Source organism: Castor canadensis, chromosome 11 (genome assembly GCF_047511655.1).
Source record: "Castor canadensis chromosome 11, mCasCan1.hap1v2, whole genome shotgun sequence".
Lineage (NCBI taxonomy): Eukaryota > Metazoa > Chordata > Mammalia > Rodentia > Castoridae > Castor > Castor canadensis.
Genome location: NC_133396.1, coordinates 109,043,611 through 109,071,570, shown reverse-complemented (window position 1 = coordinate 109,071,570; position 27,960 = coordinate 109,043,611). Strand labels below are relative to the sequence as shown.

Here is a 27,960-nt window from a genome sequence, read left to right as displayed (position 1 = left end):
TTCACATTCGGAATAAAAAAGGATTTTATTTATTGAGGGCAAAAGGGTGCAAACAATATAAAAAAAATCAAAATCTTATGTGGCACTTAATTAACTTTTCTTTCTCAGCTTGCCAAATGGGAGTTGGATATTATCTGCATATTTCCTAAGGGTCCTGGGCTGTTTGTGAAATCTTGATACAAGGAGAAGCTGTGGGGCAGATCCCTTAAGTGACCCTCTGGGAGAACTCTTATTAGGGCAGGAGTAATTATGGGAATCTGCTTACTTCTTTCCCTTCTGTTTCATATGTACTACAAAATAGTCATTGCATGCAATGGTGAGGCCTGCAATTAGTGAAAAGAAGCTCTGGAAGCCCACTTTGCCATCTCGGCACTGATCCAGGTCTTTCATTATTTTGTCCACAGCCAGAGGGTCTTTTTGATTCTAAAAAAAAAAAGAACAAAGGCAAAACATAAGAGTCAGTGGTTGCAACTATGAGCTTATCTGATTTGCACTTCTGACAACCATGTGCATAATATCCTAGTGATCTGAGCTCTTGTCTTAGACCATAAGTGATCTTTGTGTGTCATCTTGATTTATTTTTTTTTGTCTTAAGGGAGCATTTCAGTAACTTCATATTTAGATTCTGCCTAGGAACTATTCTATACTCACCATTTTCCAGTTCAAATTTACATTCTTTTAGTAAATTTTTATTCCTGATAGCATAGTCAAAAGGAAATTTCTTATGAAAAATCTACAAAAAGACTATTTAGGGAGTAAGTTTCAGACCACTGTCCTACCTATTTTAAGGAAGTGCTAATGATGTGGGAATTTTAGGTTTGGAGAAGATGGAGAGACAGCTCTCTTTTCTCTCTGGCACAGCTGAGGCCAGGCTAGTGTTATCATACTATATTAGCCACGTAACCTTCAGTAAGTCAAATAGCTTAGCACGTCTCTGTGTATTAACTATGAATGGAGGGTCTCTTCCATTTGTGTGTGTGTGTGTGTGTGTGTTGGTGGGGACTGAACCCACATGCTAGGTACGCACTCTACCATTGAATTACACCCCTAGCCCCACTTCCTTCTTTGCGTTGGTAAGGCTATGCCATCCTATAATCTTCACTGGATGCTGTACATTGGACAAGCTTCAAAAGGAGTATGTGTAGTGGAATTACAAACTCCCTGATGCCTGATATGAGTATATAAGGGAGGGATGGGCAGAAGAGATCCCTTTTGCTTTCATCTTGCTTCTGTGGCAATTGGTTTGCTCACTCCTTTTCATAGCAATGCTGGTTAGAAGTATGAAAGTATGATTACTCTTGTAGGTCCATGCCATCCACTAGAGAGGGAAATAACCTCTAACCCATGAGAGGTTATTACAAGGTTCAGATTAAGTATTTATGAATTCCAGTGACTACATACATGAGTGAGGTAACTAATATTCAGTGTTTCAAGTATGTTGGATGTTTGTAGATTGCACTAAGAAATCTTTTAAAGTAAAGAAGCTGCATTTCCTACATGAGGACTCCAAACTTCTACTCTAAAACCTGCTCTATGCAGCTAATTCTGGCCTCGCCCCCAGCTTCCTGGCTGTGGTCAGAATGAGTGAAGTTTGGATGACATAAGGGGTCTACTTTAGAAACAAAATGCCCTGTTAATGCAGTAAGTATGGGTGTGTCTGGAATTATGACCCTGTTCCTGAGATAAATTACCCCGTCATGTTCAACACTCTACACTACACACACCCTTTATATTTCTCTTGCCACATAACCTTAAGGAAGGCTCTACGTCTTATGTGAGGTTTACTCTGTTCCTAACTTATGCCACAACACGATGAGCAAGTGAGTAGTGCTGAGGAAGCCTTTGTCAATGTGAAGGGCTGGCTTGCATTGGGCACATTTTGTTCTTGCATTTATGCTTGCTTAGAAGGATCATAAAAAGTGAAAATGATCTTGCAGATAAATATGCCCTGCCTTCTCATTTTTCAGAGGAGGGAACTAGGTCAGAGAGCTGAAGCAACCTGCTCGTTGTTAGTTAGTCTAGAGCCAGATCTTCTGAGCCCTGGTCTGGGGCTAGATCACTAGACCTTACAACAGCAGAGTTAACTGTATATTCCAGCTCATTCTGACATAGCATTGTGGTGACTGCAGCTTGGAGAGAGGAGTTAGGCTATTTATTTCACTGATATTGATGATGTGTAAACGTAGTGTTCTACAAGGCCCTGTGTCTACTGGTACAGGAGTAGGGTTTGACTGACCTGATATTTACCAGGCATATGACAAGAGGCAGGAACTACCCTTTTATCATCATTTTCCTTCACCCTTCAGGGGCTAATTCATTATTCAATGACCTGCATAAGAAGGATCCTTTTAGGTGACTATAGCTGTGGCATGGCAAGATGACACAATTTGCTATTGTGTCTGTCAAGCAGTGTTTTGTCTTGGTTGAACATTAAATTTGACAACGTCTTCTTGGGGGTCTACAAAGTCACAGGACAACTGTGCCTCATGGCCTAATGCCCTAAGTAATAATACTGGTCTGACTAAAGAGTTGTTGTCTTTCAGGGTCAATCTGTCAGAGGTATGGCATAAACTGGACTGTGTTCTTGTGTTAATATCATTTTTAGTATGAAAAACACTTATTTCTGGGGTGATGCTCAGTTCTTATTCAGCAGGTAATTGACACCATTCTTTTATGGATTAGAGTCAGAAAAAGAAAAATCCTAAGGGCTGGGTAGAGTGGCTCATACCTGTAATCCTCAGCTACTTGGGAGGGAGAGATCAAGAGGTTCGAGATTTGAGGACAGCCAGAATAAAAAATTAGCTAGACCCTATCTCAGTTAAACCAGGGGTGGTGGTACACACTGTAATTCCAGCTACTGGGAAGCACAGATAGGAGGATCTCAGAGTGAGGCCTGCCCCAGGCAAAAATGCAAGACCCTATCTGAAAAATAACTAATGCAAAAAAAGGCTGGGAATGTGGCTCAAGTGTACAGTGCATGTCTAGAAAGCACCAGGCCCTGAATTCAACCCCAATATCAACAAAAAAAGAAAAACTCTTTGGTCTAAAAGGATTTAAGAAGGGAGATTTGGGTTCGAGGTAAAGCTCAGTAGAGCATCTGCTCAGCATGAATGAAACCCTGGGTTCAATCCCCAGCACACACATACTCACACAAGTTTCTCAAAGTGGAATGTGACCAGGATGTGGCATCTGGGTTTACAGACAGGAGAGTGGTCATTCCCTGGTTGATAACTCCCTTGTGAAAACCTTCTTTCCCATGTTGTCCCAATAAATGTGGATAACTCCTGATAGAATTTTCTAACAAATTCCTTAGGTAGTGGCTGTGTTCAGTCTTATATCATGTGCAGATTATAAGCTACTCGAGGGTAGAGGCTGTATCTTCTTCATTTTATTTCCCCTACACAATAATGTTTGATAAATAAATAAATGAAATTCCTCTCTAGTAGTGATCCCCATAGGGAAGGGATAGAAGAGCAAGACAAAAAGAAGTATTACTCCCTATGTTTGGTCCTTTCTGAGACCTCTAACACTTACTTCCAAAAATCCAGGGAACTCCTTATCCATGAGGATCCTCAGGTCCTCCTTTATTAAGTAGCCTTTATCTCCTGCATATTTGTGAAATGTAAACATTATGGTTTCCATGGCATGTTCCATTTGAGATGGCATGTTGGCGAGGTCTGTTGAAACCTGTTAAAGGATACAGAGAAACAGGGTTTACATTAATCTTTAAGTCACATGTATTGCCAGTCTTCTGAGGACAATGAGAAGGAAGGTGATTAGATCATCCACTTAATACTTTCTGGACTTTTTCTGGAAAATTCAATAACTCTAAGGAGCAAGTGACCCCCATTTTGCTAGTGGTACTAGGTACCTCAGGTACTGGTGCTCTGAATAAGGGGTTTATCTGGTTGCCAACTAATTTTGCATAAGTAACCTAACTAACCATTTGGAAAAGCAAGACCAGTGTTCCTCTAACTGACAAAGCACCTATTGAAAGATTACTTCTTTTTCTCTCCTTTTTTTTTTTTTTTTTGGTGGTACTGGGGTTTGAACTCAGGGACTCATGCTTGCTAGGCAGGCACTCTACCACTTGAGCCACTCCGTTAGTGGAAAGATCACATATTTCTTCATTTCTCTTGGCACTAGTAAATGAGACTTGTAGATATGGTTGAATGCCAACAACCCACACAATCAAGTATGATTCATATGAAAACTTCAACCCTCCCCACTTAACCTGGTATCGGGTTTTATCTCAGTCTAGGCTTTCGAAATCTGTTTACAGATGAATTTGTCTGCTGGATATGTACTCTCTACTAAATCTCTGAACTTGTTACCTGTTACAGTAAAGAACTTGCATCTCTAGCAATAAGATGCAGCTGCTCTACCTGAGTACAAGCTTCCCAAAGTTTATTAGTACTAAGTAACAGGATATTTTAAGTCATTTGGGGGCCTGACACATTTTTAGCAGCACTAGATAGAAAAGTTGCTCTCACCCTCTAGGGTGCAGTGATAAAAAGCTTTTTGTCAAGAAGAATTTATAGGAAAGGAAACATGTCAGATCATTGTATTCAGATATAATGAACTGGGCATGTGTCTCACCAAGACCCAGTGCCTGGTACTCAATTGGAGCTCAATGGATTTTGGCTTAGTTGGAAGGCATGCTTTGACCAGGACACAGAATCTTTGATTAATATCATGTACAATCACTACTGCTGAGCACACACACACACACACACACACACGTACATACATACACACACGTCTGCATGTACAACAGTCTTTGAGCATAGGCGGAAAGAGAGACCGACAATTCTGCTGAAGAGTGTCAACTGGAACCAGGTTCCTGCTGCTGACAGATGCCTATTCAACACAGATCTCTAAATACTATCTTTTACAGAGCAAAAGGTAGAGCGATGAACACTACGATTAGGCAATTGAGCAATTATATTTAAGAATTGGAAATTCTACTCCTTAATCTACAGAAAAGTATGAGAACCAGCATGCCAAAGAATGCTACTCTAGAGAACAATGCAAACCAGAATCCAACATGATTCATCTGCCAGGCAGTTCTTGGGAGACACCAGCAAATTCATGCTTCAAGGTCCACAGTGAGATGAATTCCAGGGGAACCACACCCCATTCCCTCTCTTCCTACACAGTGGGGTTTTGCCTCTCCCAGATCACATATGAGCTTCCTGTGACAATGGTTTAGAAGGAATCTGGTTGCCTGGATTGGTCTGGAAGTCCAGAAATTTACAAGAACTGAACTGAGTGAGTGGCCTGCAGGAGAAGGACATGAGATCCCATCTCTGTACTTAAATAACTCAGGAAAGGAGTCAGAAACCACAGAGGTTTAAAAATATCTATGCCCGATCTCAGCGTCTCAGAGCACTTTCTGACCACTTCCCAAAGATCCCAGAGGTTAGAAGTGGGTGAAACACCTAGATGATTCATGGAGCAGAAGGATAGTGCACTTCAAAGCCAAGGAAGAAACGGGATACAGAAGGATAAAGATCTCCCAACGGGAGCACGGGCTAATCCAGAAACGCTCACAAAATACAAGTTGTAAACTAAGGAAAACCTGGTGATACTCTAATACTTCTTCTGTCTATCTCAACTGGAGCAGGCACTGAGGTCTGAGGTCACTCCACTCTCAGCCCTTCCTGGCCTATGCTGGTTATGAAGTAAAGGAGCCTTTCTCTATGAAGATGTACTCCTGCCCTGCAGGGCCCTCACGCCCTACCTCCCCCAGCTGTTTTATTCACTAATCTGGTGGTGAGTTCGGCTTCCTGCTTGTGCTGTAGACCTGCAGTAAGAATGCAGAGCAGGGGTTGGCAAGCCACAAGGTGAAAATAGTCTTGAAAACCAGAGATGCCCTCCATGTCATCAGTAACCAGTACCATGGGCACTGACCAGGGCTACAAGCAAGGGATTGTGTTTTGAAGGGGCCCCACGCTGGTTTTAAAGTGAGATGAAGGAAAAAAAGGAAACGTAATTAAAATGTTCTTTTGGCTGCACGAATCCTGTAGCCCTTCCCCAGAGCAGCGGTTGTCAGCAGAGTAAATCCTGTGCCCCTCCCTTTTTGGGCAGGCCGGGCAGGGCTGACTTGCAGTGCAAACTGTTGGTTACTAAAACCCAAGTTCTTCAGGATCTTGAATCTGGCATTTCCACCCCACAAGCACCCCACAAGATGCTCTCCAGCAGGGGTGGGTCTCCCACTTCCTGGCTACACCTTGGAGGGAGGACCTTGGTACTGGGTCAAGAGGCAGTGCTATCATTTGAGTGCCGACAACCCACTCCTGTACTCGAACCAACCACTTTTCGTTGTTCATCTGTCTTAGGTTTGAGCCCCTCTTGGTCAAGAATTATTTTGCTTTTATCCTTAGATCACCAAATAATTGTTTAGTGAGTCAATGGATTAATCAGTCTCCTTCACAGTAACTGAGATGCAGGTGTAATCATCCAGAGGTGGCTGAAAACTTTGTGGCTCAGAGCTCAGCAGGACAGGAGAGCTGAGAAGGGTCAAGAAAGGGGCCCCAACAGGTTCCCCCTAATAATGGAACAGTAGAGCACATTCCAGACGCAAAGGAAAAAATATGCGTCCTGCTAAACTGGTCTGGTCAGATGGACAGGACTTCTTGCTCCTCCTGTTTTCTCATGTTTTCATTCATTCCACCTTCCACTCTCTTCTCTAGCTCTGAAGTCTCACTGTTGAGCTCCACAGGATGTGCTGACCTCATTGTCCTTTCACTGAATCATTTTATTCTGATGCCTATGTATACCCTCTCCATGTTTGTGTGGGTAATTGGTCTTAACAATGGAGGCTCAGAAGTTCACAGTCTCTCTCTGTGTAGGGTTCTCATTCTCTCTCGCCTTTGAGGAGTTCAGCTAATGGGGATAAAATTTAGAAGTCTGTCTTCAGACTTACTTGTGTTTCTAATTCCTTGTCCACTAAACTGTGGGCTCCTTAAGTCAGTGCTCAATTTCATAGGGCCTGCTTAATGGGAGGGAAAAAATGAGATTGATGATAGTGCAATTTTGATCTCCTGGGACTAGCAGGAAGCAGGAGTCCCCCTTAAAGAAGTGTCTGCTTCTGAGCAATCCCAAATGTTTGCTCTGGACCTATGCCCAAATCCAGGCCATAATTTCCAAGAAGCCTGATTTACTTTTCTCCTTTATATCTTGTTCATACCTTAGTTTTAACAGTCACCCATAAATAATTGCCAGGGTGTCAGTAAAAACAAACATATATTATTCAAAATACACTTGAGGTCTCCTTCCTTTTGTTTCATGGATTTTGAAAAAATTAATTCTTACTTTAACTCCTAAGGGAATTCAGAAAGACAAAACAAAAGCAAAAAGCAAGTATTGAGGCAATGGATCTGCTGTCTCCATCACCAAACAAAACTTGCCCATTAAAGAACTGGTCAGCAAAGGAAAGTTCCAGATGCAATTCAATAGGAAGAAAACTCAGAAACCTCCTCTAACCCAACCAAAAGTACATCCATTCTTCCTCAGAAAATCCTTAGGCATTTGCCTAAACCAGCCAACAATAGCTATTGTGACAGCTGCTATTAAATCCTTTGGAGGGTGAGTAGGAGTTATTTAATGAAGGGATAGAAGTCCTGAAAATTGTTTAAGTATTCTTTTTTTCTTTTTGGTGGTGCTGGGGACTGAACCCAGGGCCTCACACATGCTAAGCTTGTGGCTTACCACTGAGCTGTACCCCAGCCCTCTTTGTGCTTTTATTTTTGAAATTGCTTTTTATTTCTTATTTATTTATTTTTTATTGTTGTGCCTCTCTTTGCTTTTGATGTGAGATTCCTAAGTTGTTGAGTCCTGGGAAAATGAGAAGCTTAAGAAAGATCCTAAGACTTTGGCATTCCCAGCACTCTTGAGTGCTGATTTATACATTATAACCCTGAAAGAATTCTATTGTTTCCTCAACTTTATGGTTTAAAAGACTGGACTGTGTCTGAGAGCGTACCAGGCGAGTAGGGTGCTCTAAAAAGTCACATTTTCTGAGCTGTCAGTGGAGAAAGCAGCGTAGTAGCCACACTTAACCCCACCCACCTGGGGTGGCTGCTCAGAAGCTGCTCAGAGGCCAGACATGGGAGGACAAGGGCCCATCTGATATTATATCCAGGATAAGCTAGGGGAACAGCATCACCTAGAAATCAGGGTGAGCCAAAACAATCACTCTATGCCCAACAGACCTAGAAAAGTTAAGGAACTGGAGTAGACTCCAAATGTTGGATAAGGATCATGTGAAGAAACCCCTCTGGCTATCAAAGAACATTCATGCTATTGAGAGGAGATGATTAAATAGAAACCAGCTAGGAATCTGTAAGGGCAGGGCTGATGAGGAAATTTCAAGCAAGTTATATGAACTCATTCTTGCCCCAACCCCTGGTATTATCTTTTGCAATTTGCACACTGGAGGCAAAGATCATTGCGAGGGTGTTTCCATGAGCCGGGCCTCACCTGAAGTGCAGGATATAAAAATTCACTCCTGGAGGCTGAAACTTGAGTTTCAGAGTGGAAAAGACACTCTGCAGCAACAGTAAACCTCTCAATGGTAAGAACTACCTTCCCAATAAAGCTGAGGCTTGCTGCCAGGCAGCTTAAGGGCCAATGACCTGGCAATAAAGGAGCAGCTGTCCACTGCGGCCCTGCCAATCTAATTACTATCGTCTGGCAGCTCAGTGAAGAAACCTCTCCTTCAGATTTGAGGCCAGTCTTGGGGTGACTCACTTCCTATTGGAAAATGTCCTGTAAGATGGCACAGTTCCTCTTTTCCTTCAGGGAGTGTTCTATCCCAACCATCCAGAGAGTATCAGCAACCAACAGGGCCACACCCACGTGGTCTCAACAGCTGAGTCACAGGCCTCAGATCACCAGGAGAATCCTGGAGCCCTTTGTGCTAACCCCACCCTGCAAAACGCGTCCAACTTCCCCTGAGAGGGGAGGGTGTGAGGGGACCAACGGGAGGTGGGTTTAATGTATTTCAGAATCTGGCTCAAGGCTGCTTTGTTGGCCCATAGCTGCTCTGCTTTCCACACCACCCCTCCCAGAATGGCAGAGCTCTTGGTTTCAGTTAGGCAGAACCTGTCTGAGGCTGGACAGTTTTAAGATCCAAAGACAGCACCATTCCTTTGGCCAAGCTCAGGCTGTGAACCAGGTATCAATGGACTTATGTCTCACTGCACCAGGTCAAAGTAATCTGGGACTGGAAGATCCTTCATCAAGCCTGCTGTGCCCCATCTCTTTCTAGTCCCCTTTATTTAATTAAGAGCACAAGGAGGGTTCTCTTTCAGTGGAGAAATCACTTCACATAGTGTCCTCCCCTCTTTCCCCTCCCAGCACTGCTTTATAAAAACACCAAACAGAGCTCCTTGTCTCTGCGGTAAGTCCTTTCCGGACTAGCAGACCTACAAACAACAGGAAGCCCAACCTGGCGCATGTGCTGGGGCGAGGAACTGAGCAGTATCCCTTCGGAACGGAATCCTCCAGCCGCCCAGCCACCAGCCCTCCCCAACTCAAATCAGCCTGCTCCGGCATGCAGTCCGGCTGGAAGGAGGTTACGGACAACTGGACCGAGGTCAGCGTGCAGCGGAAACCCACAACGAAGCATGCCAGCCTGGACAGGAGCTAGAAGCAGGGGTCTGCTTAAGTCCGAGACTAGTCGGAGAGTGGGAAAGGTGGGAGTAAAGCAAGGCAAACTGAAAGGGAGGAGACCAGAGATCCATCCAGTTGCACCAACACCAAGGTCCCATAGTAAAGGACAAATGCCCCCTCCTCTGGTCCGCCTGGGTCTGGGGGGGGCAGGCGCCTGGGCTGGGGAGGGGCGCTGATCGCCTCCCGGGTGTCGTGTCCCCCCCACCTCCACTGCACAGCGGATTCCGAGCCAGCGCCGCCCGCCCTGGCCCCGCTATGCCCGGGGCGCCTTGCGAAGCCGGGCGGGGAGGACCAGCGCAGTCGGCCGTGGGTTTCCCTGAGTCAGATCCTGGGCTGGGGACTGCCCTGGAGCGGCAGGCCGCGGGGCGGAACTCACCTTGGCCTGGAGGCTCGGCAGATGCTAGGCGAGCTGGGACGCTGGCGGTGAGGACAGCACCGCGGGATGGGCGGCTTTGTACGCGGGGCGGGTGGGAAAAGGGCGGAGGCTTGGGGCGGCAGAACAGGAGGAGCCTGGGCTGCCCCAGCTGCTGCCTTCCCCGATCCCCCCCCCCCTTTCCTGTCCTGCAGCCACACAGACACACACACACACTCGTACGCGGGCGCAGCGTGCACACCCTTCTTACTCTCGGATATTTCAGGACATCCCCACCCTGGGCCGTGCCCTTCCTCTCGGGTTTAGTTTTAGAAAGTGCGTGAGTGTGGAATCAAAGAACCCAGCCGTCCCGTGGGGCATGCTGGCCCAGAACCAGAGGCAAGCGGCTCTTCGGTAACCTACAGTTTATTTTCTAGATGACACAATAGGGAGGACAACCTGGAGTCCAGGACTCCAGTGCTCCAGGGCGCTCGGACTTGGTTGTTCTCCCATCAGGCCCTCGGAGGTTGGTCCTGGGGTCTCCACGACTCGCGCCTGCGGTGGGCGGGCATCTCTCCAAGAAGTCCCGGCCCTGCTCAGCCCACCCCGCCTTTCCGCAGGGTGCGGAGGGAGGGTGCTGTTTGGGCTGTCAGTTCGTAGGGCGTTACAAACCTTTTGTGGAATTTACCGCTTCTGATGCATGTGGCTTTACTCGGTCGCTAGTTCAATTTTCAGTCGTGGTTGATATCATTAAAACCTAAGTTTCCAAGCCTCTTCCTTTTTGCTCTAGAATGGGTCTACTTGGCGCTCAAAGCCCTGTATAAGAAATTTCTGGAAGATGTTTAGAGAAAACATAATTCATTCCTAACAGTATGAGAGTTCATCCTCTTATACGACATTTATTTTATTTGTGGTCTAGAGTTAAGTGCAAACTACTACCAGCTGTTGTCGGAAAAAAGGCCAATCCCCAATCCTGGGGTTTCCCTTTGTTCCCAGGGGAGGCCCGGAGAAGGGTGAGAGATCCCAAAGGAATGGGCAGACTCAGGGAATCCTCCAAGTCCCACCACGTGACTAATCTTGGCTGTTGCCAGGAAAACCAAACTTAGATTTCAGCTCTCACTTCCCCTAGGTCTCTGAAACCCTAGGGCTGACTTCAAGAAGGCAGTTCTTCCGGATACCCCCTGTGCCTCCCAGACCTCAGGGGAGGGTCTCTAGTGGAGGAAATCCTGATCTCTTTAATTCCAGGGAAGATGCAACTGAATTTAGAATGAGAACGCGGGGTTTATATACTCCTATTCCATTGCTATTTGTTTTCTGGTCCACAAGCCTTTAGGAATGCTTAGTATGTGCTTGGCCCTGGGGATTCAGAGATAAAAGAAGCGGTCTTTTTCCTCAAAGACCACCAAGTCTTATTGGGAGATAGAAAAGCAAACAAAATCTGGTGTGATTGGTGAGTGGCATGCAATACTAAGAGAATGTTGGAGAGGGGCTTCCCAGATTCCTGGAGGAGGAAACTCAGAAAATAACAATAACCCTCACTGTGACTTTTTAATCTGTAAAACATTACAGTAAGAATTGTAGAGGGCTTGGAAAACACAAATTAAAAAAGAAAATTATAAATAATTTATAAACATTTTCATGTATTTCTTTCTAGTCTCTTTTTTTGGTGATATTGGGGTTTGAACGCTGGGCTGTATGCTGTCCCTCTACCATTTAAACCACACCTCCAGCAATTTTTCTCTGGTTATTCTCTGGAGATAAGGTCTTGCTTTCTGCTCAGGCCAGCCTGAATCTCCATCCTCCTATTTTAAGCTTCCAGCTGGGATAACAGGTGTATACCACCACACCCAGCTATTGATTGAGATGGGGGTCTTGTCAACTTTTTGCCTAGGCTGGCCTCAAACTATGATCCTCCTTATATCAGCCTCCCAAGTAGCTAGGATTACACCATGAGTCACTGTGCTGAGCTCTTTTTAGTCTTTTTATGCATATAATACATATTTACATAGTTATGATTATACTGATGTAAAAAATTATATAGTATTCTATTTTTGTTCCATAATTTATATCTTTACTATCTATGTCATTAAGTATTTATTACGAACATGTGTGTTTGTTTGTTGGTTCACTCATTCTTTTTTCTTTTTCATTCAGCAAGTGACTATTCTCTCTTCTCCAATCTGACAACAGGACTCTAAGACACTGAGGCCCTAATCAGTGCAGCAACACAAGGGAATTGAGTTTCTGAAAGATTGGCCTAAGTGATGGCAAATGTGGCCAGCAGGATGGACAATGAAGCAAGAGCTCTACCACTGAGCTAATCCCCCAGCCCATGTGTGGCCTATTAACTATTCTGTGCACTGCTCTATAAAGCTCCAAGTACCTGCCATGCCTATAAATCTCTCTCTAGGAAAAGTGGTCCCAAGCAATTACTTTCTCTGGGAAGTAGTTATGTCTCATCAATCACATGCATACAGTGAAGCTTGCTTTGCTTCCCTAGTGACAACTGATCGAAGCAGGGACCAGTGCCTGAGCCAGATCTGGCCAGCAAGGATGTTGTCATAGCAGACAATGAAGGGAAGCTGTGCACAGAAGAACAGACTGAAAGGCATTGGAGGAATGGAATGGGGGCCAGATCCAGAGAAGGCAGTGTAAATCCTCCCTCACACCCAAGGTACCTGACAATGCAGAATGCTGGGAGCAGGAGGACTGGTCTGCTAGGGAGGCAATACTGGATATTTTCCTACTTCTTCATGAGGCATAGCAACAAAACCCCATTACTCAGTGGTTCTGGACTATTTTGAATTTGCGGCAGGAGCACAGATGATGGGCTATTAACCAGAAATGTTATTTCTCCTTTCACAGGGTAGAGTTCTGCTCAGCCAGGGATTATGTTCCTAACACCTCCTGTGCCTAACTGGAACTAGGTGACTAGTCACCCACAGAATGAGATTGCAAGCGATTATGTCACTTGCAGGCCCAAGCAGCAAGAGGGGACTTTTCAATATTCTTTTTCTCCATCTGTCAGGACTCTGAGGCTGTAGAGATGGAAGAGCCACAGCTAGGAGGAGCCTGGGTCTCTGAATCACCACATGGAGGAAAGCTACTTGCTGACTCAGTTGGACTGGTTATGTGGATAAGAAGATCCCAGGATCTGAAGGCTTATTTACTACAGAATAACCCTAATGAACAGAGTAACATTCTTTTGAGTGTTACTATTACTTGGCAGCACATTTGAAGGGATCAATTTACATGTATAATATAATAATGACATTCTTATACTGATCATATTAGCACAGTGTTACTGTTTGGGTAGAACCGTTGACAATCCTTACCACTCTATTGTAAACACTCTTGAGATAAAGTGCTCACAGGTCCTGGAAAATGCACCCTGTACCCCACAGAAACCTGTGCAGCTTTCCTCAATCTCCTGTCTGTCCAGACACTGTTGTGAATCATAGCTGTAGAAACTTTACATGCCCTTGTAAAGAATCATGGTAGTCTTCCAAGCCACTTCATTGAGAATCATACTTTTTAAATACCAATCTGGTCAAGACCTTTTTGCTGGCAATCCAAAAAAGAAAATAAAAGAAAGTAACAAAAACCAAAACAATAAGTGTGACTGTACTAGTATGCCCTGCATAGGAGGTTCTAGTTTGTTAAACATTTCTCACATTTTTTTGGCAGTACTGGGAATTGAACTCAGGGCTCTATGTTTGCTAGGCAAGTGCTCTACCACTTGAGCCACACTCTCAAGTCTCTTTGATTTCAGTTTGTTTCAGAGTCTCACACTGGGTCTGCCTCAAACTATAATCCTCTTATCTTTGCCTCCCAAATAGCTGGGATTACAGATGTGTACCACCATATCTGGTCTTCCCACATTTTAAAAACATTTAAGCTGTTTGTAATTTTTTCAGTCATAAGTAATTATTTGTGAAAAGACTACTTTTGAATAAGTATCTTTGCCCACATGTTTGTTTTGGTAGGACAGATTTCTACTAGGGGTTATCTGTTTTGGTGTATTTGTTTATGTGGATCTTAAAAGATTAGTAGGAAAAGGCACATTCTGTGGGGGAGAGACAGGAGAAAAAAGCAGATGCCCAAGCATGGACTTGTGTTATACCCATTCCAGGAATTCCTCTAACTCTGCAAGCCCCTGGCACCCTGCATGGGAAGAATCCTGAGAGGAGGTATCACTTTTCTGGCACCTGCTAAGGAGATTGGAACTTATTTTCAAGGTAAGGAGGGGCCACTGAAGAATGCTAGAGGGAGTGGGGACTCTCCACTGAACTGCATGGCTCTAGGCTATCACTTCACTACTGTGAACCCAAGCCTCCTTTCAGGTAAAATGGAGTAGACGTCTCTATTTTCTGAAGCATGGGAAAGACTGAGCCACTTAACGAACATGGAGGTATCCAGCTCAGCCTCAGCAGGCAGCAGGTGCTGGAGAACAGGTCCCTGTCCCCTCTGTGTGATTCGCCACTCTGAGGAGAAGCAGTTTTGAGGAAGCCAAGCAGGTCTGTTGGCTGCGCAAGGTCTCTGGTGTGTGTGATTTGTGAATGAGTGCCTTTAAGCATACTTCGCTCTGGAGGATTTAGCTGAGGCTGTGCTAATTCTCTCTAGCAGTTTAAAGACTGTAGTTTAAAAAAATTTTGTTTGGACACAGAAGAACTCTTAGCTTAAGTTGTAAACCATCTACTTTCTTTTATATGCAAGTTGAAAATTCTAATGATTATAATCTATCAAATACTTACTGAGCACCTACTTCTGGCATGTTTTGGCATGCCAGTATCAAGACAGACAAATTTCTGCCTTCATGAGTCTTACATTCTAGTGGGAAAGACAGAGAAAATGCAAGGAGAGAAGTAAACTAAACATTTAAGTCGCAATGAGTACCACAAGGATCTTTGAGAAGAATGGAAAGGCCTTGTTTTAGATAGAAAGTCAGGCAAGTCTGCCCTGAGTCAGGGACTGAAACCCAGACTTAGAGGAAGAAGAACTAGGTTGCACTAGGAGGGGTGGGAGGCAGCTTTCCAAGTGGAGGGAAGAAGATGTACAAAGGCTCATTGGCAGGGCAGTGCTTAGTCTGATAGCAGAAATGTCCCAAAAACCACTGAACAAGGGAGACAGTGACATGAGATGAGGGTGGAGAGGCAGTATTTACAGGAATATGGTCAAGACTTTTATTAGCAACAGAAAAACAAAACAACCGGGTAACATAGTGGTTACAAGGGGAAGACTCTAGAGTTTCAAATGGGCTTAGGAATGAGTTGTTTCCTCTGCTACTAATTGACTATATGATCTTGAATGATCACCTAACCTTTTCAAACCTCAGTTTTCTCCTCTGGAGTATGGACTTGATAGTAGTTACCTGCCTCATAGGAATGTTGTGAATATAAGTGAAAAATAAATGGGTACAAATTCTTAGGAGAGTGCCTGATACATGGTAAGCACTCCATTCATATTAGCTATAGGTATTATTTGTTAATAATAAGTGGAGGGTAAATGGGCACCATATAGCTTTGGGTTGAACCCTGGCTCTGTTGCATGATTGCTTTGTGCCATGGGCAAGTCTTTGCTTCTTTTTTTCCTTCCATAGAATGAGTTTCAAATTTCTGTCCTTGAGAATGAGTTATTATGAGGATTATATGAAGTGGTTTGTGTGAAGCCATTCTGGCAAAGGAGCCCTGTAGGTATTTAAAAACAATCTTTTGAAGTCTTTTTGCTATTTTTAAAATATATTTCCTGAATACATTAAAAATATTATTACCCTCTTAATAAGCCCTCAAAAAAGAGACAGAACCAGAATGAAAAGCAGTTCCAAATTTTGGGTCTGTTTCTGTCATGAATTGGGGTGGCTATCAGAGAAAAGATGGAATTTTAGCTCCCTTCTACTATTTTCTAGCCATCAGGTAACCTGATTTCCCAGTTCCTGCCATGGAGGAGGGAGCTCACCCTGAACCTTGAGTTGAGTAATTAGACCTGAACAGAACATCAGCTTATCTAAATTCCATGCTTGGTGTTGGGGGCAGGACTGGGCAAGACCTGACCTGCCTATCATGGGCAGTGGGCTTCTCGTCTATAGTAGGCATTTCTCTTTTCTTGATTAAAACTTGAGGGCAAATGGTGCTCCTGGCAGAAATTCTGGGGCTGTATCAAAGGCAAACAGTTACTTAAGCCACAGATACTCTTTGTTCATTGATGACATTAGAATGTGGCTGAGGAGGGCTCAGATGCACAGAAATTTGATTCTGTGGGGCCCCAGTGACCGAAACCTCTTGTGCAATGCTGTCTGCATCAGTACAGACTGATGCCTTAACAGAGTGAGCCAGCATTTAGCCGTGGGACTCCAGGGCAGTCCTGGAGTTGCCCAACTGGGAAAGATTTAAGATCAGAGATTTGTACTGGAAAAGGATGTGTCCTTGCTTTCTAGGTAATGCTGTGGGACCCTCTGGTGGCCACAGAGTGAGTAGCTCTGCAGTGGGGTTTGTCTCTTCCTGAGTGGCCCTTTTGGAGTAAAGTGTAGGAAGTCAAGTATAGAAACCAGAGGATTGAATATAGGGTTGGGAAGATGACCCAGCTGGCTTGAGATGGAGACTGTGATTTAGGTTTGTTTTCTACCTCATTTTCTAAACAATAGGATAAAATGTTCTGTGTACAAGATGCTAAAAAAGAAAAGGGCTGGGCTTGGTGGTGTACCTTGTAATCCCAGCTACTCAGGAGATGGAGATAGGGGAGGGTCAAGATTCAAGACTAGCCCAGGCCAAAAAAAAAAAAAAATACTGAGCCCTCATCTCAACCAACAAGCCAAGCATGGTAGTATATGTTTGTGGCTCCAGTTATGCAGGAGGCATAGTAGGTAGGATTGTGGTTCGAGACCAGTTTGGGGCAAAAAAGGAGACTCCATGTGAGAAATAAACTAAAAAGGGGCTGGGAGTATGGCTCAAGTGGTAGAACACCTGCCTAGCAGGTACCAGACCCTAAGTTCAAATTCCAGTATTGCCAAAATGCCCCCAAAAGTGGTGAAATGGAGATGTTATATTGAACTATGCTGGGTGCCAGATGGATCAAAACCTCAATTTGGGTATAAAATTCAACCAGTGTTTTCGGTTGACTTTTAAATAAATTCATTCTCACAATTTTGAGCACAGATTTTCTGAAAGCCAAAGTGTGTAGCCACTGGAGGATGTACTTACTGGTAATTACTGGTAACCAGTGGGCATTTCAAAGGCCAAAATGTACTCCATGTCTTTCCTACTAAAAATCAGCCCAATAATTTTATAGTCCACAATGTTTTACTTCTTATAATCATCTCAAGAAGTATTTTTTGGGGTTGGGAGAAGAGCTCAGTGGTAGAGCACATGTTTAGCATTCTTGATCCCTGGATTCAATCCCCAAAGCCAAAAAAAAAGAGGTATTTTAGGTTGACTAGTGTGATTATTATAGTAATAATTTATTGTGACATATATATTATCTCTGAGTCTGACAAGAGTCCTGTAAGATAGATGCTAAGTCTGTTTTCAGACGAGGGAAGGAAGCTGAGAGAGAGCAAATCACTTCCCTGTTGGCAAACATAGGCCCCACTAGAACCCAGATAAACCTGATATCAAAGCCACCCCTGTGACCACTACCTGCAAGGAAAACTGCTTAGGAACCTAGCCATAACCTGGGCAGGAGCACAAGGAATGCTCCAACACAGCTCCAGTAGAGACAGTATTCATGGCCAGTCAGTATGACTACATGGGTAGTCAGTATGACAGCAAAACTCAGAACAGCAGCTGCCTTCCCGCAAAGAATGCTTTTGAATTCCAGGCTCTGCATAATAAGGTAATGGCATGGTGATACCATGATGATGGTAGAGTGGGGTGGAGGTAGGAGAAAATGAGGACCAGAAGACAGAATGATGAGGCGGGTGATGCTGCAGCTCTGACCCAGAATGATTTTGGTGAGAGTGGACAGGAAGTGCAGATTGGAGAGGAATCACGGGAAGAATCTGCAAGTTACCACAGTTGAGCTGCAGGATTGAGGATGAGGAAAGAGCACAACTACTAGGAATTGTCCAGATCCAGGCATTTGGAACCAGATATAGTGGGGAGGTTGGGAAAGAAGGTGCTAGATCAGCTGTTGAGCTTCGGGTAGAAGTTTTAAGTAAGAAACAACCTGCTTTGTGATTATCTTAAATGTGTGTCTCGCCTTTGGCAAGGTGGCCTGTGTGTCTAGGTTATCACTTTATAGAGTTCTGCTTTGCTGGGAACACCCTGTGGTTCCTGGCACTCACTTCATGGTCAGGCTGGGATCTGGGTAAGATGCCAGGCCCTGCTGTCCTTCTGTTGATGAGCGCTTCAGTCTTGGAAGCAGCTGCTGTGGGATGCTGTGGGGAATGCACAGATGAAGGTGGCACATTCCTTACATTTGAGAAATTTACACTCCAGGCTGTGAGGAAAGGCAGTGACAGGAGCCAGAGGTACACACACTGGCTGAGGACCAATTGTAGAACCAGATAGCCTCAAGGTTCTGGTCAGATGTCATTTCTACCATGAAGCTCCCTGACCTGACATCTCCTAAACTGGGGTTGCTCCTTGGCTCCCTTAGCATCTCCTGGCCCTTATCACAGAGTAGAGAAATCCCCTATGTCTCTCTCAAGGCATTTGTCTCTCTCAATGTCTGGCAGGTTCCGTGAGGGCATTGGTTTGTCTTGGTGTGTAGTGTGTAACTGTGGAGGCTGGTAGGAAGTGGAAATCAGCAGTCAACAAGGGGTGCTGAAGAGAGAGAGTGGTCCTAGCTTGGAGTGGCATCCTCTGTGCTTAAAAATCCTACTGGGGTATCTGAGGAGGGCAAGAGTGGATAGATGGAAATACCTCTGTAGGCTCTCAGTCTCATGCTCAGTTCCTGTCTCTGTCTCTATCTTTATCTCTCTGTGTCCTAAAATCTATGTCCTATTTTGACAAGTAAATGTTGTTAAATGAAATGGATAAATGATTTTTATTACCATATATTAAATTGTATAAACAGTTTCATTATGACACTTCCATACATGCATATAATGTACTTTGGTCATATTTATACTCTTCAATACTTTTTTTTTTGCAGTACTGGAGTTTGAACTCAGGGCCCCATCCTTCTTTCCTTCCTTCCTTCCCCCTTTCCCCTCCTCTCTCCTTCCCTTCCGTTCCCTTCCCTCCTTTCTTTCTTCAGTACTGGGGTTTGAACTCAAAGCCTACACCTTGAGCCACCCCACAAACCCTTTTTTGTGATGGGTTTTTTTGAGAGAGGGTTTCGTGAACTATTTGCCTGGGCTGGCTTTGAACCACGATCCTCTTGATCTCTGCCTCCTGAGTAGCTAAGCTCACAGTCATGAGCCACTGGTACCCAGCCCCAGTACTCTTTCTTATCTTCCCTCCCCCTTCCTCCATTTCCCCTCCCCTTCTTCCTCCCTAGTAATCCTCCTTTTACTTTTATACTCTTTTTTTTTTCTCCTCTAGTTTCCACATATGAGAGAAAATATGTGATACGTGGGTGTACAGTATCTCTATAGTAAGCTGACTGTGATTCTTTTGGATATATACCCAAACATGCTATAACAGAATCATATGGACGTTCTATTTTTAAGTTTTTGAGGAACTGCCCTACTGAATTCCATAGTGGCTGGGCTAATTTACATTCCTAGCAGCAGGAGAGTTCTCCCCCAACCTCACTAATATTTGTTGTTACTTGTTTCCAGATGGATTCAGTGGAGAAAAGACAGACTCTTTAAAAAGTGGTGCTGGGAAAACTGGCTATCCCTGTGAAGGAGACTGACCGTAGATCCCTCTCAGCCTGTATAAAAATCAACTCAAAATGGATCAAAGCCCTGCAAGTTTTAAAAGACATTCAAACATCTCAGCTTGATCTGTTCTTACAAGGCAGCAATAGATGCATCAGCCATGAGCGCTGTCTAGGTCTATTCCTGACTGAAATCTTCCAGTTAGGAGGTAGCTGTCTATCATCTTGACCTAGCACATGACAACAAATATTTTTTTTCTTGTTAGTATTTAATGTTGGCAGCTGTGGTGAAGTAGAAAGAAGGTTAGAAAGTTGGGATTTGAGTTCAGGTTCTCCCATTTATTAGCTTTGTGACTTAGGGAAAGTCACCTAACCTCTCTGAACCTGCTTCTTCATCTTTGAAGTGAGAATAATAATAACCAATACAGTGGGTCTTCTGTGTGCATAGGTTCTGCACCTGTAGATTCAACCTGCCATAGGTGAGAAATATTCAAGAAAATAATTGCAACTGTATTGAATAAGAACATGTCATTATTCCCTAAATAATATAGTGTAACACAGCTTATATAAAGTTTACATTGGATTAGGTATTATAAGTAATCTAGAGATGATTTAAGGTACACAGGGGGATGTGACTAGGTTCTATGCAAACACTATGCCATTTTATATGAGGGACTTGAGCATCCTTGGGTTTTGGTATGCTTAGGGGTCTTGGAATCAGTCCCTTGTGGATACTGAGGAACAGACAACTATATTTGGAATATTCCAACTATATTTGGAAACCTATTACATTTTACAAATCTTTTTTTTTTAAAGATTTACACTTATTCAGGCACATACTGAGTGCCAACTATATCCCTGGAGCTATGAAAATCTTGCTTTTGCAGAATTCTAATCTAGCAGAACAGATGGACAAGTAAAGCAACACATATAAGGTGAAAAATACTGTGTCCAATGTGACTGTGGTTGCTGTTGGAGTGCAGAGCTGAAAGCAGAGAGACAGGAATTAAGGGAGTTAGGGGGACTTCCTAGAGGAGGAGATACATGAAGGATGAGTAAGTCAGCTAGGTCAGGAAGGCAGGGAGTGAAGAAGGAAGGAAGAGGCAGCTGGAGAAATACAGATGGTTGGGAGATTTGGTGGGTGAGAGTGAGGGGTTTTTGGAGATTACAGATTAGGACATAGAAACCATGAAGGGACAGATCACAAAGAGTCTCTGATGCTGAGTGGGGAAATTTGAGTCTTATTTGGAATATTGTGTGGATACACAGTAAGTTTAACACTTAGACACGTATTTCTGATTATAAAAATAATAAGTACAGAAATATCAAGGTAAAAAGGAGTATACAGATATAACCATTGTTTCTCTCTCCTCTCAGGGCTCTGTGCTGTGCTTTACCACTTGAGCCATGCCTCCAGACCAGTTGTCTGTGTTTTAGTAAATATAGCTGATGAAGTTCTGGCTGCTCAGTGTGGGGCTGCCTGGGAACTTGATAGAAAAGTAGCATCTCAGACTCCATCCAGGCTCCCAGAATCCAAATCTTCAGCTGCCCAACAGTGAACTCTGAAGTCTTTCATAGACTACAGTCAAGTTCAGAGGAGTGGGAGACCTGTGCCAATCAGGGTTGGTGGGGAGCTCTTGGAAGACAAAAAATGAGGTAAAGTGTATGGAATTAGGGCAAACAGAGGGGGAGAACAATGATGAATGATTTAACAGGTCAAGTCTTGGAGTCAGGCCAGTTGGCCTTGCCTCTTACTTCTTTGCTGTGAAATCTGGGAAATTTCTGTCTCTTGGTGCCTCCACGTTCTCATCTATAAATCAGGTATTTAACAAGAGCTTACACTGTAGGATCATTAAGAGAAATAAAAGAGATAAAGTATGTAAACCTCCTCATGAGTGTGTGGCCTATCTCGAGTACTATGGCCATTGTTATTATTAACACTAACGGTAAAGGTGTGACACTGAGTCCCACAAGCCAGATTATGCTATTGTATTTTTATACAGATTTTCCATGATAAAAATAAAAAGAAAGACAGAAGGTAAATACAACCAATCATTTGTGCCTACCATATCTCCATCTTCCAGCTAAAGAAGACTCAGAATTTGCCTGCAATCACAGACATGCAATGGGTTGCAATCACAGACATGCAATGGGCTGCATGTCTGGAAACAGGTTCCAGGTTTTCTAGGACACAAGATGGTATGGGAATCCAGGAAGGAGGAGATGAGGTTCAGGGCTGTGGGCACATCGACAGTGTCATTGAGGACGAAGGCTGAGAACGAGGATTGGGTTGGTGAGAGAGCAAGGACTTGTATGACCTTGCGAATGCGATTTTGGCTTTGTGGAAGAGAACACAGCCCAGTTTAGTGCTGCTTAGTGCAGCAGTGAAGAGATGAGGAGGGGTGAGCAAGCGTTTACGAAGCAACCTTTGCTGCCTAGTTAGTATTAATTTATACCTTTCCAACTTTCACATTTGGGTTCTTTCCTCTGCTAGAAGTTGATCTTTTTTATGGGCCGGACTTGTAAAGTGCTGGAGTCTTTGCTTTTGTTTTTCATTCCTGCCAGAAGCTATGGTGACTTCACAGACCATGTATAATGCCAATGTTGACACCAAGCTGCTGGGAGGGTACAAAATGAATCCCAGAACAGAAATGTTTCTCTCAGCTTTGTTTTAGAGCCCAGCAGAAGAGAGGCAAGGAAGCCAGTGTTCTCAGCCCTGGCTGCCTAGAGTCACAGGCGGCTGGAATCACTCAGTGGGCAGGTCCCAGCCAGTGCAGACTTGCCTCTCCCTCCCAGTCTTCCTCCTTGACTGCTGTCATCCAAAAATGCTTGTTGTGTTTACTGGGAGAGATTTAGGAGAATGGAGAGAGCCAGAGACAAAGCAAGAATTATCGCAGTGGCTGCACAGGTGTGGTCCTCCCAGCTCTGCCCAAATTCCCCTCACATCTCTCACTGGGTTCCTGGACAGTACACTAAGGGTCATTGTAAAGTGGGTGGGTGTAGTGAGTCACCCAGGTCCTCCTGGGGTACAGTGGGGGCAGGGCTACATCCTTTTCCTTATCATTGGAGCTGGGCCACAAATTGGTGGTGGAACCCCGGATTCAAGATCCTCCCTTTCCCCCTGCTGGGGTTTGAGCTCATGGCCTTGAGCTTGCTAGGCAGGAACTCTATCACTTGAGTCACACTGCTAGCCCTTTCTTGCTGTGATTGTTTTTCAGATAGGGTCTTGCAATTTTTGCCCTAGCTGGTCTTGGACCTTGATTCCCCTACCTACATATACACCTCCTATGAAGCTGGGATTAACGCCGTGAGCCACCATGCCCAGCTTGTTCTTTGAGATAGGACCTAGTTAACTTTTTTTTTTTTCTTCTCAGGATGGCCTCAAACTGTGATCCTTCTGTCTCTGCTTCATAACTAACCGGGATTATAGGTGTGAATCACTGTGCCCTCCTTATGTATTTCCATGACTTTTATTTGTAAAATCTGTATTTGTTTTTTTTTTTCGTCATGTAATCTTGTTCTTGTTTTATGCATTCGATTCTTGCTTTATTTATTTGGACTTTTGAACATATTCATGCTAAAGTCCCCAAGTTTGCCCTCTTTCTCCGGTGTTATGTGCATATGAAGTCTACGCTCCAGCCTCCAGAACTGTGAGAAATGAACTTCTGAGCTTTCTGAATTACCCAGTGTGGGGTATTTGTTTTTTTCAGCAGCACAAACGGAGTAAGACACAGTGGATGTTATTCTGCCTTTAAAAGGGGAATCCTGTCACATGCCACTATGTGGATGAACCTGGAGGATATTATGCTAAGTGTAATAAGCCAGTCACAAAAGGACCAATACTGTATGATCCACTTTTATAAAGTGTGCAGAGCAGTCAAAATCACAAAGACAGAAAAAGCAGAGTAATGCTTCCCAAGGGGTATGGAAGTGGAGAATGAGACCTTACTGTGTAATGGGTACAGACTTTCCATTTGGAAAGATATAAATCATGGAGATTGGTGGCAGCGAGTTTCAAACAATATAAGTGTACTTAATGCCACTCAACTATACACTTAAAATGATAAATTTTATGTTCTGTATATGTAAGCACAACAAAAAAGTTTTTCAATAAATTAAGATAACATACTAAAAAACAAGTCTATATGAATTAGCATTGACACTTTATTCTCTAGGAGCAACTGTGTGACAGGGAAATACTGCTTCCACTTTTCTACACTGTGCTGCGTACTCTTCACCCCTTCCAGCTCCACTCTTCCTGCTTCTCTGCCCTGCTCAGCCTTCTGTCCTGGAGGGCCAGTGGAAGATCCTTTAGGAGATCAGAAGATGGGAAGAGAGAGAATTGGTTTTTATTCAGCTGGTTCCTTCCTGCCAGGCTGCCACGACATCTATAAATGGTCCCTCTCCCTAGGCTCTTTCTGGTTTCTAGTAACTGCTCTCTTGTCCTGCCCAGTCTAACCCAGAGGTGGGGACAGCTTCCTCATTTTATTGGTCCTGGTGTTTTTCTTCCTCTCATTTCCCTTATCCCTGCCTACAACGTTGCAAATAATCCCCTCACAAAGTTCTTCAGCCCTTTGGGGGTACATATGTATCCTGTGAGAACCCATATACACATATACACAGTTGTCCCAAGTCTGATTTTATACCATTATCTACACTAACTATTACTCAACAAATAATTTTGCTAGTATATTCTGGTTACCCTCAAGTACTGTTGATGCAGTGATGCATTTAAATAGGTCCATGTTCACGGGCGCAAAGTCAAGTCAGGGGAGGCAAACGGAGAAACATGTTATCACAGAATGATCGGTGCCCTGGTAGAGTAAGAGGAGAGTGCTGGCGGAGTGTAGAATATGAACATTAAAATCAGCTGTGGGGGATAAGAAAAAGCAAGACAGTAGACAGTAACATCAAGTTAGGTACACACAATCAAACCTTCAAACAACTAAGACAACTAAATGGCAGGAATCACCACATACCTATCAGTACTAACGTTTAATGTTAATGGACTTAATTCACCCATCAAAAGACACCGTTTGACAAAATGGATTAAAAAAGAAGATCCAACAATTTGTTGCTTACAGGAGACTCATCTCACCGACAGATATAAGCATATGCTTAGGATGAAAGGCTGGAAGAAGATTTACCAAGCCAATGGCCCCCGAAAACAGGCAGGAGTAGCAATACTTACCTCTGACAAAGTAGACTTCAAACCTACATTGATCAAATGAGATAAAGAAGGACATTCCATACTAATAAAAGGGGAAATAGACCAAAAGGAAATAATAATCATCAATCTGTACGCACCCAATGTCAACTCACCCAATTTCATCAAACATACCCTGAAAGACCTAAAAGCATATATAAACGCCAACACAGTGGTTGTGGGAGACTTTAACACTCCATTATCATCAATAGATAGGTCATCCAAACAAAAAATCAATAAAGAAATCCAAGATCTAAAATATGCAATAGATCAAGTGGACCTAGTAGATGTCTACAGAACATTTCATCCAACCTCTACACAATATACATTCTTCTCAGCAGCCCATGGAACCTTCTCCAAAATAGATCATATCCTAGGGCACAAAGCAAGCCTCAGCAAATATAAGAAAATAGAAATAATACCGTGCATACTATCTGACCACAATGCAGTAAAAGTAGAACTCAACAACAAAAGTAAAGACAAAAAACATGCAAACAGCTGGAAACTAAATAACTCATTACTTAATGAAGAGTGGATCATCACTGCAATAAAAGAGGAAATTAAAAAGTTCCTGGAAGTCAATGAAAATGAAAACACAACCTACTGGAACCTATGGGACACAGCTAAGGCAGTCTTGAGAGGAAAGTTTATAGCCATGAGTGCATATATTAAAAAGATTGAAAGATCCCAAATCAATGACCTAATGATACATCTCAAACTCCTAGAAAAACAAGAACAAGCAAATCCCAAAACAAATAGAAGGAGAGAAATAATAAAAATAATAGCTGAAATCAACGAAATAGAAACCAAAAAAACCATACAAAGAATTAATGAAACAAAAAGTTGGTTCTTTGAAAAAATAAACAAGATCGATAGACCCCTGGCAAACCTGACTAAAATGAGGAGAAAAAAAACCCAAATTAGTAGAATTAGGAATGCAAAAGGGGAGATAACAACAAACACCATGGAAGTCCAGGAAATCATCAGAGACTACTTTGAGAACCTATATTCAAATAAATTTGAAAATCTAAAAGAAATGGACAGATTTCTAGATACATATGATCATCCAAAACTGAACCAAGAGGAAATTAATCACCTGAATAGACCTATAACACAAAATGAAATTGAAGCAGCCATCAAGAGTCTCCCCAAAAAGAAAAGTCCAGGACCTGATGGATTCTCTGCTGAATTCTATCAGACCTTTAAAGAAGAACTGATACCAACCCTCCTTAAACTGTTCCATGAAATAGAAAGGGAAGGAAAACTGCCAAACACATTTTATGAAGCCAGTATTACACTTATCCCAAAACCAGGCAAAGACACCTCCAAAAAGGAGAACTATAGGCCAATCTCCTTAATGAACATTGATGCAAAAATCCTCAACAAAATAATGGCAAACCGAATTCAACAACACATCAAAAAGATCATTCACCACGACCAAGTAGGCTTCATCCCAGGGATGCAGGGGTGGTTTAACATATGAAAATCAATAAACGTAATAAACCACATTAACAGAAGCAAAGACAAAAACCACTTGATCATCTCAACAGATGCAGAAAAAGCCTTTGATAAGATCCAATATCATTTCATGATAAAAGCTCTAAGAAAACTAGGAATAGAAGGAAAGTTCCTCAACATCATAAAAGCTATATATGACAAACCTACAGCCAGCATTATACTTAACGGAGAAAAATTAAAACCATTCCCTCTAAAATCAGGAACCAGACAAGGATGCCCACTATCTCCACTCCTATTCAACATAGTACTGGAATTCCTAGCCAGAGCAATTAGGCAAGAAGAAGGAATAAAAGGAATACAAATAGGTAAAGAAACTGTCAAAATATCCCTATTTGCAGATGACATGATCCTATACCTTAAAGACCCAAAAAACTCTACTCAGAAGCTTCTAGACATCATCAATAGCTATAGCAAGGTAGCAGGATATAAAGTCAACATAGAAAAATCATTAGCATTTCTATACACTAACAATGAGCAAACGGAAAAAGAATGTATGAAAACAATTCCATTTACAATAGCCTCAAACAAAATCAAATACCTAGGTGTAAACCTAACAAAAGATGTGAAAGACCTCTACAAGGAAAACTATACACTTCTGAAGAAAGAGATTGAGGAAGACTATAGAAAGTGGAGAGATCTCCCATGCTCATGGATTGGTAGAATCAACATAGTAAAAATGTCGATACTCCCCAAAGTAATCTACATGTTTAATGCAATTCCCATCAAAATTCCAATGACATTCATTAAAGAGATAGAAAAATCTACTGTTAAATTTATATGGAAACACAAGAGGCCACGAATAGCCAAGGCAATACTCAGTCAAAAGAACAATGCAGGAGGTATCACAATACCTGACTTCAAACTATATTACAAAGCAATAACAATAAAAACAGCATGGTACTGGCACAAAAACAGACAAGAAGACCAGTGGAACAGAATAGAGGACCCAGATATGAAGCCACACAACTATAACCAACTTATCTTTGACAAAGGAGCTAAAAATATATGATGGAGAAATAGCAGCCTCTTCAACAAAAACTGCTGGGAAAACTGGTTAGCAGTCTGCAAAAAACTGAAACTAGATCATGTATATCACCCTATACCAAGATTAACTCAAAATGGATCAAGGATCTTAATATCAGACCCCAAACTCTTAAGTTGATACAAGAAAGAGTAGGAAATACTCTGGAGTTAGTAGGTATAGGTAAGAACTTTCTCAATGAAACCCCAGCAGCACAGCAACTAAGAGATAGCATAGATAAATGGGACCTCATAAAACTAAAAAGCTTCTGTTCATCAAAAGAAATGGTCTCTAAACTGAAGAGAACACCCACAAAGTGGGAGAAAATATTTGCCAACTATATATCAGACAAAGGACTGATAACCAGAATATACAGGGAACTTAAAAAACTAAATTCTCCCAAAACTAATGAACCAATAAAGA

At 43.0% G+C, this 27,960-nt stretch overlaps 1 protein-coding gene and 1 long non-coding RNA gene across 4 annotated transcripts; one reads left to right on the top strand and one right to left on the bottom strand.

Annotated features, from left to right (window-relative positions):
• On the bottom strand, positions 1–10,212 carry S100a10 (S100 calcium binding protein A10). The gene is made up of 3 exons (XM_020186941.2): positions 10,055–10,212; positions 3,535–3,687; positions 1–423 (listed from the first exon to the last, which is right to left on the bottom strand). Exons 2-3 carry the CDS (start codon positions 3,664–3,666, stop codon positions 262–264), a joined length of 294 nt encoding a protein of 97 aa, XP_020042530.1. The 5' UTR covers positions 3,667–3,687; positions 10,055–10,212; the 3' UTR covers positions 1–261.
• On the top strand, positions 8,450–24,025 carry LOC141413922 (uncharacterized). Of its 3 annotated transcripts, XR_012438941.1 has the most exons (4): positions 10,112–10,444; positions 12,185–12,704; positions 12,896–14,268; positions 19,752–24,025. It is a non-coding gene; the product is annotated as an uncharacterized lncRNA (long non-coding RNA). The 3 variants fall into 3 exon arrangements; XR_012438940.1 differs by lacking the exon at positions 10,112–10,444 and adding an exon at positions 8,450–9,601 and having other exon boundaries at positions 12,185–14,268; XR_012438939.1 differs by having other exon boundaries at positions 12,185–14,268.
• Positions 24,026–27,960: the final 3,935 nt, after the last annotated feature.